The sequence below is a fragment of the Dioscorea cayenensis genome, chromosome 19 (genome assembly GCF_009730915.1).
Source record: "Dioscorea cayenensis subsp. rotundata cultivar TDr96_F1 chromosome 19, TDr96_F1_v2_PseudoChromosome.rev07_lg8_w22 25.fasta, whole genome shotgun sequence".
NCBI lineage: Eukaryota > Viridiplantae > Streptophyta > Magnoliopsida > Dioscoreales > Dioscoreaceae > Dioscorea > Dioscorea cayenensis.
The window spans coordinates 25341777-25353933 of NC_052489.1; the positions used below are offsets into that span (position 1 = coordinate 25341777).

Sequence of the window (12157 nt, forward strand, 5' to 3'; positions counted from 1 at the left end):
ACATGAGCACTTACAATTTTGTTAGTTTTTTTTTCTAATCGGAGGAAAATGAGAATTAAAAAAAACAGTTCCCCAAATTACCAATACAAGGGTAATTAACATATTAATATAACAATTTGAGAAAAAAATTGAGAAAAGAAAAGGAATGCGCATGAGCTGCCCGGTATTTCTATTATATTAGTATTATTTTTGGAGCATGGAGGGATTTATGGGTTTGACGGTAACTTTAGAATTTCTAAAGCAGATTTAAATTTTGTAATAAATAATATATATATATATATATATATATATATATATATATATATATATATATATATATATATCATTTCTTGAGGTAAAAAAAATGATTTATTCAAAAATATAAATTATGGATAAGTTGTGAATAGAATTTTAACTTTAATTTTGTTGTAAAGAGATAATGAACTATCAATTACCAACTTTTTTATTGCTATTGGGTGATAAATAATTTTTTTATAATAAAAAGAAAAAATTTTAGTATCCCAGTACCGTACTCAAACCTATATAATTACAAATCCCACCCTTTTTCTGTTGGCTAGCAAGCAATGATAGAGTCTTTACCTTTACTAATTTAGGCAGCAAAGGTTGTAACACTCAAAATGTGACAGACACTTGTATTCTATGTCATAAAGACTCAGAAACAGCAAATCACCTCCTTCTTAGATGTGAATTCGCAAAACGAATCTGGATATTCTTTGAACAAACCTTAACTTTACAACCTCACTGTCATTCTCTGTCAGAGATTTGGAGTTCTTGGATCCCGTCAATAGATACTCAATATCGAACACTATGGGACCTTCTTTCCATAACAATTTGCTTGAATATTTGGCTAGAGAGAAATAATCGTATTTTTAATTCTCAAGCTTTGCTTGTGCTCTTTATTATTGCTAAAACAATTCACATGTTTATTGCTTGGATTTCTGCGGCTAGGGATCCGTAACATCAACATGTTCCTTCAAATTCAGTCCAAAAAGCTCAAGTGTTTTTTAGTCTTCTTGAACGCAGGACCGGTTGAGCATAGAGCCAACATGGACGAACGTGCATCAGGAGTGATCCATCCCCATCTTTTTTTCTTTGATAGTTGAAGATGGTCTCTATTACCTTCTGACTATCTTTGTCTCTCTTTAGCTGTGTCTTTTTTCTTCTTTCTGCTTCTTTGGTTGTTTGGGTGTTAGAAATGCATCCTTCATGGTGATGGCCTCCTAATTTGTTTGGCTTTATATTTGTTTTTTTTCTTATTAGACTTCTGTTATCCGTAGCTTTTCTTCCTTTGGTTCTTACTATTTTTTATTTAATAAAACATGATTAATCCCCTTTCATCAATATATATAATTATAAATCATATCAAAAATACTTGCCTTAGACTTCATATATGAGATCGTGAGGAATGAGATCGAGTGTTTGTTTTCCTCCGGTACATTTCTAAATGTGATTTTATAAAAAATAATAAATAAATAATAAAAATAAAGTTTTTTTTTTTAAAAAAAAATTGTGAATTTACAGTAAAGCAACCAAACAAGCTTTGCTGAGGGCTTCGAGCGCTCGGGGCACACACTACCGCTGAACTGCGCAACAGCGAAGCAGGGGTTCGCGTGGGGACGATGAAGAGCATTCGGGTTCTCGTGATGGGCTGTGGCGGCGTCGGGCGTCAGCTTCTCGAACACATCATCAGCTGTAGATCTCTTCACGCACAGCAGGCACCAAGCACTCCTCTCTATCTCTCATCTTCTCTGAATTCCTCCATCATTTAATCCATCAAATTGTTTTTTTTTTAGCAGAATTTGGTCCTACGGGTTGTTGGTGTTTGCGACAGCCAGTCATTGCTCTTGGTCGATGATGTTTCCGAGATGGAATTGAACGATGAGTTCTTGTTGGAGTTGTGCCGGGCCAAGTCTGCTGGTTCTCCTCTCTCGTCTCTGCGTGGTTCTGGTAATTTTGGTTGATTTTTCTTGATTGAGTTGTTGCCATTGATCATCTAAATTGGAAATTTCAGCCTTTTGCTCCTGCCATTGATTTCCCTTTTGCCTGTTTTCCTAGACATCATCTGCAACAGTTAGTTAGTATGCCTAAATTCGGTTTTTTTTTTTTGTTGGATCATAGTTTACTGGTTATCTTAAGTAGAGTTTCTCTTCTGCAGCCTTTCAGTTTATGATTTGAGTTGTAGTTCATGTCTTTCTAGTTGATCAGAGGCACTTAAATTATGATTCATGAAGTGCGTCCTGAATCAAACTTGGCATTCTGAGATTTGTTATATTTGTATTTCTTTAATGTTATTTACTATGCTTTTGCTTTTCTATTTGATCTTAGGTAAATTTCATGTGTTCGAAAATTTTGAGGTGAAGGAAAAGGTTATTGATGCTGCTGGTCTTCTTGGCAGCTCATCTGGTCAGTATGAAATTTTGCCTCAGGTTTTGTTCTGTATGTTCTATTATGTTTAGGGCTTGGCTGTCGTTTGGAATGTAGATATATGACAGTATGGTTTATTTTGCCAAGACTGGAATATTTATTCTGTTTTTTCTGACTACTGATTTTAATTTAGCCTTGGTCAAGTTGTGATATTTCTTTTTAACTTCTGGTGCTTGGAAAAACATTCTTTTACCTACAGGTCTGGCAGTAGTGGACTGTTCTGCTAGCTCCGAGACTGTAGAAATACTAATGCAAGCCATTGATCTTGGTTGTTGCGTTGTGTTGGCAAACAAGAAACCACTTACATGTAAAATTGTAGGCTCTCTCTTTCTGATGCTTCCAATGCTTGACTGTTATTTGGAGAACTTATTTATCTCCTTTGTTATGCTGATCATATTCACTTTCTGTGCAAATTGTATCAAAACCTCATTGCTTAATATGCAGGATGAATATGAGAAGCTGGTCTCAAAATTCCGCCATATTCGATATGAATCGACTGTATGCTTCTATTCCTTATTATACTAGCTTCTCTTATTACTACCAATATTTTTTAGGTTGTGCATCTTTTTGAATGTTATTATTCCTTACAATTTTGAATTTATTTATTTATTTTTCTTTCAAAGCATATTCCATTATCTGACTTGTTGCCTCATTTTTTTTTGGGCATTTTTTTATGAACCATTTGCATGTATCTTAAATGTATAGAACGAACTCTACTTTGTGGCCTCTTTTCCTCCTTACCTTCGTCAGTTCAACTATTTCTATCCCATTTTGAAGGTATCACTTGAGACCTATGGGATGGCAAATGACTAAATGGACAATATTTATATATTGCCATATTAATTTATATTCTAAATTTTTGTGTAACGTTTTTTTGAAGTTGGCACTTATGTTGTAAAATTTATTGTTCATTAGTTTTCCTTGGTGCAATCAGATGTTTGCTGTTTGGTAATATATATCTATCTGAAAAGACATGTCCAGTGCATAGCTTTTATTTAAGGAAATTTATTCATCCTCTAGGTTGGAGCTGGTCTTCCAGTAATAGCTTCTATAACTCGGGTGCTCGCTTCTGGAGATCCTATATTTCGTATTATTGGCAGCTTGAGCGGTATCTAGTCAGTAAAACTTTTATGAGATCTTGACATCACCTCGAAAAGTTTAATCTCTTGACCTTTTCTGTGTATTGGTATAGGTACACTAGGCTATGTAATGAGTGAATTGGAGGATGGAAAGCTGTTCAGCCAAGTTGTTAATGCAGCTAAGGGCCTTGGATATACAGAACCAGGTTCTGTGCTAATGTTAAGAATATATTATATCCTATGTCTGTAACTATCCAATTATACATAATGCTCAGTGAATCATAAATGCATAATCATTTTTTTCTTTATCTGACTCATAAATGCATAAGTTTTGTGTGGCAAAGCCTTTATTCCACCTTTATCTCTGCTCTTGCTTATTTTACATGTCAATTTCTATTGACTATTGTGTTTCTTAGAATTTGAGAATGCACATAACAAAAACTGTGGCCAGTTTGATACTTAACTATTTCATGTTGTGAGATGGTATTTAGTTTACGGGTAACAAAATTTTATCCAGTGTATTATGGCTTTTTTTAGGGTCGTTTTTTTAATTTGGTTACAGATCCACGTGATGACCTTGGTGGGATGGATGTAGCTAGAAAGGTTGGTAACTTGAATATATTGTTTTAGTTGCATATTTATATTCATAGTGTTGCTAATACTTAAATTAATCAAATGTTATTGCCTGACAATGATTCATGCGATGCTCTATTTGGACCAGGCACTAATACTTGCTCGGCTCCTTGGATGGCGGATTAACTTGGATGAGCTAAAGGTTCATATGCCACTATCTTTGTGTCATTCAAGAACAAAGTTTCTTTGTTCTTTTGGTTTACTTTGATGTTCATCTTGTGCAGGTAGAGAGTTTGTACCCAAATGAATTGGGACCTAGCTCAATGTCCACAGAGGAGTTCCTTAATAGGGGTCTTCAATCACTTGATTCATACATGGCTGATAAAGTCAGAGGGGCTTCATTGAAAGGGAATGTTCTTCGCTATGTCTGTGTTATTGAGGGATCAAGGTACTTAGTAATCGATTTAAGCATTCATTTGCATATTCCTGAAACTCCTAACTTTACCAGTGTCTCTTTCCTGTCTTATTTTATGTACTGGATGTTTCCTTTAGTTTTCTGCTATGGAAGTCTATGTGCCTCATTCCCATGCTCGTGGACAAAAAAAAAAGAAAAAAAGGGAATGGTAGTTGGTGTGAATTTTAATATGAATGATATGCAAATATATTTTGTAAAGCTGAATTTAAATTAAATTTGGATGAGCTCCTGAAAAGCACACTATTAAAAACGTAATGTTTGCAGGATGCTATAGGCAAGATTTGAAATATGCTTCTCTTTAATGCAGTAATAAACCAACTGTTTCTCAAAGTATAAAAAAAAAATTTGTATATAGGAGGCCTCTTGCTTTAAATGGGTCTTGGATGTTGTGGCCATTGTGTCAACAATTCTATATTAATTTTTCCCTTGAAAATTGTAAATATTCTATGCCTTCTGAATTAAAGTGGTAGTGTTAAAAGTAAGAACAATACACTCGCCGAATTAAGTGGTAAGTGAGTTACCAGTAAAAAAATGAGCTGAAACCTTTATGAACTTTGAAAGCCTCAGATGTTTCTTCGTAGTTTGTTTTCTAGCTTTATGTGTTATGCAAAATTGTCCCATAATTGTTATAATATATTTGGATGCAATGATTAAAAGCTAACATACCGCTGCAGGTGTCATGTTGGCTTACAAGAGCTCCCAAAAGATTCTCCCCTTGGAAGACTCAGAGGAAGCGATAACGTGGTATATTTTCCATTAAGCTTAAGTGCTAATCATGATTCCATATGTATTCTTTAGCCTGCTTATCTCTACTCACTATTAAAGCAAATATTTAAATCCTTCCACACATGAATTTCATTATCATTATAAGTATTGGTGGCTAAGACATTCATTTCATCATGTCATACATTATGCATCTAAAGACAAAATTAAAGCACATTCTGGATTAGATGCTTTGTTGAACATCCAAGGTTTGAGTACATCCTGTCCCACATGAATGAGTTTTATCATGCAGGTGATCTAAATTTCTGTTTGTATAAACTCTAAAAATTTTAGCCATGATTATATCAATTTTGGATTTGTTAACTTTGTTATTATTGTACTTCAGCTTCTCTTTATCATCCAACCAATATTTGAGTTTTATCGATTACGTTTAAGAATTTCATGGTGCATGTTAAGCACAAAATGTGTTTCCAATGTGCAGATTGAAATATACAGCAGGTGTTACAAGAAGTCACCTTTGGTTATTCAAGGAGCAGGAGCAGGGAATGACACTACAGCTGCTGGAGTCCTTGCTGATATCATTGATCTTCAAGACCTTTTCCTCTAAACTTGCTTATCTGTGTTGGTTTAACATGCCTACACCTCTTGGATATCTCAACATGTCTCATTTTTCTTGGTATCTTGGATGAAGTATGTGTCATCAATCATCATTCCAAAAGAACATTGTAAAAGAATTCTTTGTTTTTAAGGATGAGATTAGACTGAATTGTCAAACCATAGAGCTTGTTTCTACAGTTTGCGTTGGTGAGTAATGATCATCAGAAAGAACTATTCACTGCGTCTAACAGAGACTATGCTTTCAAATGTAGGAGGTTTGTGACCCTGTACTTGATTAATGATCACTTGATAACAAATTTAAAGATGAAATATGTAATTTTTTGGATTTTTATCGTCCATTGTAATTTATTTTAATCTCAAATATAAAAAATTCAAGGTTTTTTTTAAAAATTCCAATTTAGTTGTAAGTCTCTTTATGATTTGAATAAATTTTGTAAGATTATATATAGTTCAATGGTTATAGTTTTTTAATTTAATTAAAACATTCCAAGAGGTATCTAAGACCACCTAGTTTTTGAATACTTGGTTATTTTTAAAAACCTCTGAGTAATTTTTTTACTTACAATTTTTTTTTGTTATGTTAAAAATATATATATATATATATATATATATATATATATATATATATATATATATATATTAATTCAAAAATTTAGTGTTCTATTAAATGCATGAAAAATGAATATTTATATGTCCTATAATATATTTTGTGGTCCAAGGCTGAATATACAAATAGTACTACATATAAAGTTGTGTATTGTCTTTCGAAAACAGAGAATAACAAATCACAAAGAAATTGGGTAAACAAAGAAACACTAAATATATGTATTTAAATCAATAACACTATAGTAAAATAATAATAAACATTCGACTTTCTTTGATATTATAGCATTAGACAAACTTTTTGAAAAAGTGGATAAACCATAATTTATTAAAAGGATTCAAACAAGTACGCATTAGACAAACTCATTATACAATCATTTTTAGAAATATCTGAATTCATTTTACATTAACTGATAAAGCATCAGAACTGGAGAGGGTACAAAGATAAGCAAAATATAAACATCATAAGACCATCCTTTCCTTGATAATGTGACAAAATTTTCAGTTTCATCAAGTTAATGAAAAATAATAAAATCATCACCTGGCACAGGTATATACCTCATCCTAACCAGCCCTTAATATCAATGTACCACTTAAAACTAATCGAAAAAATTGGATATCAAGTCATTGTAGATTCAAATTGAAGAATGTGATATGGATGAAGAAATGAACTCAGGTTTATCAGCCAAGGAAACTTCAGTAATTCATACCAGAAAATACACATTAGGAGGTTTGTTGTTCTTCATCTGTGCCGATGTGCTCTACAAGACTAGTTAACCGGCCATTGAATTCAGAACCATAGATATGCCCCATCTTGGCTCTTTTTGTCTCCAAATATCTTTTGTTTTCCTTTGTAATTGGAGTTAGTAAAGGAACTCTAGCAATCACTCTCAACCCATAGCCTTTGAGTCCGGTATACTTCGCAGGGTTGTTTGTCATGAGTTTCATGGAACGCACTCCAAGATCACGTAGAATCTGCAGTATGATAGAATATAGTTATCAATGTAATTTGTCGCAATTATGTATTAATTTTGATTTGTCAAACAAATAACAACAGTAAATCATGACAAAGCACCAACTACAAAACTAAGTTTTAAAAAAAAAATGGGAGATAATATCTAGTAGAATCAAAGAGGAGGTCGAAAAGAATGAGTTTCAGGTCACTGAAAAATTTAACCAGGGATCAAGATGAGCAGCAAAAATATTCAGGAGAACAAATAAGGGATAATGTTCACAGTTGACAAATAAGATTCAATGCCGTAAGAAAGCTTACAATAAATAAGAACATACCTGTGCACCAATACCGTATTCACGTGAGTCCACGGGCAAGCCTAATTCCTCATTGGCCTCAACTGTATCACGTCCAGCATCCTGTAAGTTGTATGCCCGGAGCTTGTGGCCCAACCCAATGCCCCTTCCCTCATGTCCACGCAGATAAACTAACACACCCCTGCCAGCCTTCTCAATCATTTCCATCGCCAGAGCCAACTGATTTCCACAATCACATCTAGCTGATCCAAAAATGTCACCTGTGAGGCATTCAGAATGCACCCTCACTAGGACATCTTGTCCATCTCCAATGTCACCCTGGAAAATTTTGATGTGATATTATGAGTGATTCAAATGTGATTAAGTTATGGATTTAAATATGGTGACAAAAGATATATAGATACTATCAATTCCAACTTACTTTAACCATGGCAATATGCTCAATGCCATCAAGCACTGATCGGTAGCAATAAGCGCTCACAGAACCCCATTTCAAAGGTAAGCGTGCAACTGAAGCACGCTCCACCAATTTATCTCTCTTCCTTCTATACCTGTCAGATTATTGCATGTAAGCACCAAACCTTTTCCCAGTTCATGATGCAAGAAAGATACATATCTAAATGACACAAGACAAAAACCTCCCATACCACACAACAACTTAAAACCTCAAATGTAAGTCACTTCTAGCCTGACCAGTTATATAATTCAGTAGTGAAAAACATTCAATAAGATATTGATAAATAGGTCTTAAGGTAAAAAAACAACAACAACAATGATGATGATGGTGATGACAATGCACTTGGAAACAGGCCACTCTACAAGAACAAGGAAAGAATGCAAATTTTGGTGTGGCCCAAAACCGGAATACAAAATCATAACTTCAAAGAACAAAACATACCTGATCAAGTCAGCAATTGAGATTATTTTCAAGCCCTCTCTCTTCGCAAATTCACGGAGCTTGGGTAAACGAGCCATTGAACCATCATCATCGTCCACAATCTCACATAAAACTGCAACAGGGGGCAAACCAGCCAGTGTAGCAAGGTCAACAGAGGCTTCTGTGTGCCCAGCTCTCTTTAGAACACCCCCTTCCTTGTATTTCAAAGGAAAAATATGCCCTGGTCGATTGAAGTCCTCAGGTTTTGAGGTAGGAGAGGCTAGACTCAAGATTGTATTAGCCCTATCTATGGCAGAAACTCCAGTAGTTGTCCCTTCTTTAGCATCCTACAGAAAGACAGTATAACTGTATAAGCAATCCAATTTACAAAAAATAAGAGATGGTTCCATTTATAAAAGTGATAAAGCCGTCACGTAACCAAAGAAACAAAATAACAACTTAACAAGCAATTGATTGATAGGTTCTGATGGAAAAAAAAATAATAATAATTCCAGGTTTTTATCAAAAAATTGATGAAGTGCTAAGAGAACTTGTTTCTCCGGAATTATGCTATTATTAAAAATAAAATAAAATCAGCCATGAACCACAGGTAAACAAGGCAAGTGAAATTCAGAAAAGAGTGAAAGACAAGATGTTTACAGCAAAAGTGTGAACACAAATTGAATTGCAATGATGATATGTCTGATAAAATGACAATCTAGATGCAGTGACTAGTCTAACAGGTAACTCCTAACAAACTGGATGAGGTACCGGCATGCGGTAATTGGAGAGAACAGAATTGCCTGACTTCTAGCAACAGAAGGTCTTGGAAGAATGCAGACTGCACTCAAATATTATATTGATCACTCATTTTAGTATAGACCTCATCCTTAACATCTTGGTATTTAACTGAGAAGGGCTCCGGTTTTATATCCTAGTATAATTTAATTAAACTCTCTGAAAATAAAAAATATTAACTAAAATTCTGCCAAGAACTCCAAGAAGTAATGGAGATATTTGCCATTTTAATTTGTTAAAAGATAGGTAAAATTTGAATAGCAATAGCATCATGGACAAGCGTTTAGGTTCATAGAGGACAACCATCAGAACATTCCATAGAAATAGCAATAAGCATGTGTTGTTGAATAGCAATAGCATCATTACTAAAGATACGGTAACCACACAACATGATATTTATTGTCATTTTCTTTTCCTTTGAAAATCCTTGATGATGAAGATTGGTGTCAAAATTCATAATTAATCACATACCACACTTATGGTGAATGCTGTCCGAAGTTTCTCTTCATTTTCCTCTGATGAAACCATCAAGGGAAGTTGTAATCTGTTAAGGTCCTCTCCCTTCATGCTCACACAAACAATTCCAGTGCCATGCCTTACAATAAAAGCCATAGCATCAGGTGTGACTAATGATGCAGCCATTATGATATCCCCCTCATTCTCTCTATCTTCATCATCGACAACAATCACATACTGCAAGCATAAAGCATGCAATGCTTAACAAGAGAAAAGATTCTGCTACGCAAGAAACATCACGATAATGGTCAAAACTAGTAACAGACCTTGCCTTGACGGATGTCTTCAATAGCCTCTTGAATGGAAGAAAACCCTTCTGTTGAACAATCCAGATCAAGCTCACCATTCTCAGCAAAAAACTCCTCAGTTGCATGAGCCATGCCAGTGGCAACGGCACCAAGTGATAAGGCATCTGGCTGAAGCTTGGTATTGGATAATAGATTATTCTCAGTTTCAGCAATAACAGAATTGAATTGATCTATTAATGAACCGGTTTTTGAATAAGAAAGAATGCCATCTTCACCACTTATTGGCAAAGTACTAGTGCCATCCTCTCGTTTCAGAGCAAAGCAAGTACCCCTCAGACTGGTTGACGTCAAATTTGAGGTCAGACTAACAAACTGCAACCTCTTGGAATACCCGTTCCCTCTAAAGCAAAATAGAACAATTAGCAGCTCCCAAATGAATACTTTACAAGGATAACCAAATAGAAATTTCAAGTGAGGAAAAAAAAACAGGGCTAAAAAGATAAGACTACACAACTTCTAATAACATATTACAACCCAACTTCTCCATATAAACACAACCTATACATTAAGTCTGCGGGAGTAGAAAATACGGAAGTTGGGACAACATGATTAAACAAATAGTAAAATTAGAATGTAAAATCAGATTGCCATAGATGCTTTTAGAACTTAGAGTTCAAGAGTTTAGCAGAAGATCCCTCAGGGTGTCACTCAACCATTGCTCAAAGGCACAGAATTGAATGGGCAACAGAACTCTGAGAAGACTACTACAAGCATAACCAATATAATGTTAAATCTAGTGGTAGAAAATATAACTATGGAGATGAGTTTGCAGTTAGTCATACTAGCCAAAAAAAAAAACGATAACGTGGTTTAACAGCAAGAAAGAGATTCCAATTTTTTGGTAAGCAAAAGAAAATGAACCATTCATACTATTCTTTGAACTACTTTTTTTATAATAATAATAAAAAAAAAGAATTTGTTTGTCACGGAGCATTATGAGAAACATTTACCAGATAAATCCAAACTGCAATCAGAAACATATTTAGGTCACATTCAAAGTCTCATGCCAGACTAGTTCGTTGAATATTCCACGTTGTATGAGAGTGAATAGTTGGGTGAAAATACTGAAAACACATAACGTAAAAGGAAAACCCCCAACTTTCATTTCCTCAACATCCAATGGACAAACCGGTGAAGAGTTAACAAGCAAGTTTTCAGCAAAACAGTAACTCAAACACGGCACATGGATTCGATGTACCACCCAAAATCTTTTTTTTTAAAAAAAAAAATCAATCTTTTCCACGAACCCAACAAAAAAAGTTGTCAATTTTCTCATGAATCAGCAAAGATCCCCTGCCATAACAAATCATTATTTGGGCATCAAACATCATTCCCATCAAAGCTTTGCATTAATTCAGCTACAAGCCTACAAATCTCAATAACACAACCCATAAATTATGCAAAATAACTCATTCTTCGACTCACTTTGCTCATTCAAGCAAACAATCAAACAAAACAAAAGACAAAAGAACAACGAACAAAACTACAGCCTAATAATCAGGAAAACAAGTAATTAGATGACTCACGGTACGCAACGAATAGAAGCTAAGCTTGCGGAAGTCAAGGCAAAGGAAGCAGCCATTGTTCACCTCCGTTAGCTTTCTCTCTAACTCTCCCTCTTTCCCTCTGCCTCCCTCCCTGTCTCAGTGTTCATATTTATATATGAGAAAAAAAAAAAGTATTCCAGAATATATTCAAAAGTAATTCCCACCCGTTTTCGAAATATATATATAATATATATATCGAAAAAAAAAAGAAAAAAAATGGGAAACGGCATGAAAAAGAAATGGTTTGGATTGGCGGCTAAGGTAACTGAACCGGACCGGCTTTGACCCGAGAGCAATCAAACCCAACCAAGAGAGTTAATATGCAATTAGAAAAAAAACCCTCTTAA

General features: G+C 34.5%; 2 protein-coding genes across 2 annotated transcripts; one reads left to right on the top strand and one right to left on the bottom strand.

Annotated features, from left to right (window-relative positions):
• Positions 1 to 1522: 1522 nt before the first annotated feature.
• LOC120283264 (bifunctional aspartokinase/homoserine dehydrogenase 1) lies at positions 1523 to 6099 on the top strand. The gene is made up of 12 exons (XM_039289900.1): positions 1523 to 1715; positions 1797 to 1947; positions 2326 to 2403; positions 2624 to 2739; positions 2869 to 2922; positions 3445 to 3532; positions 3617 to 3709; positions 4066 to 4106; positions 4225 to 4278; positions 4361 to 4524; positions 5226 to 5295; positions 5756 to 6099. Exons 1-12 carry the CDS (start codon positions 1620 to 1622, stop codon positions 5879 to 5881), a joined length of 1131 nt encoding a protein of 376 aa, XP_039145834.1. The 5' UTR covers positions 1523 to 1619; the 3' UTR covers positions 5882 to 6099.
• A 769-nt stretch (positions 6100 to 6868) lies between these two features.
• LOC120283272 (probable bifunctional riboflavin biosynthesis protein RIBA 1, chloroplastic) lies at positions 6869 to 11898 on the bottom strand. Its single transcript, XM_039289913.1, has 7 exons — positions 11790 to 11898; positions 10222 to 10603; positions 9911 to 10132; positions 8663 to 8988; positions 8186 to 8315; positions 7786 to 8082; positions 6869 to 7470 (listed from the first exon to the last, which is right to left on the bottom strand). The coding sequence occupies exons 1-7, from the start codon at positions 11843 to 11845 to the stop codon at positions 7219 to 7221; spliced, it is 1665 nt and encodes a 554-aa protein (XP_039145847.1). The 5' UTR covers positions 11846 to 11898; the 3' UTR covers positions 6869 to 7218.
• Positions 11899 to 12157: the final 259 nt, after the last annotated feature.

Excerpts from the sequence above, each read along its gene's own strand:
- LOC120283264 (XM_039289900.1), top strand. The coding sequence starts at position 1,620 with ATGAAGAGCATTCGGGTTCTCGTGATGGGCTGTGGCGGCGTCGGGCGT. Across the intron at positions 1,948-2,325 it reads CTCGTCTCTGCGTGGTTCTG|GTAAATTTCATGTGTTCGAA; the intron begins GTAATTTTGGTT and ends ATTTGATCTTAG. Across the intron at positions 4,279-4,360 it reads TTAACTTGGATGAGCTAAAG|GTAGAGAGTTTGTACCCAAA; the intron begins GTTCATATGCCA and ends CATCTTGTGCAG.
- LOC120283272 (XM_039289913.1), bottom strand. The coding sequence starts at position 11,845 with ATGGCTGCTTCCTTTGCCTTGACTTCCGCAAGCTTAGCTTCTATTCGT. Across the intron at positions 10,133-10,221 it reads AAGACATCCGTCAAGGCAAG|TATGTGATTGTTGTCGATGA; the intron begins GTCTGTTACTAG and ends TTATGCTTGCAG. Across the intron at positions 7,471-7,785 it reads AATACGGTATTGGTGCACAG|ATTCTACGTGATCTTGGAGT; the intron begins GTATGTTCTTAT and ends ATCATACTGCAG.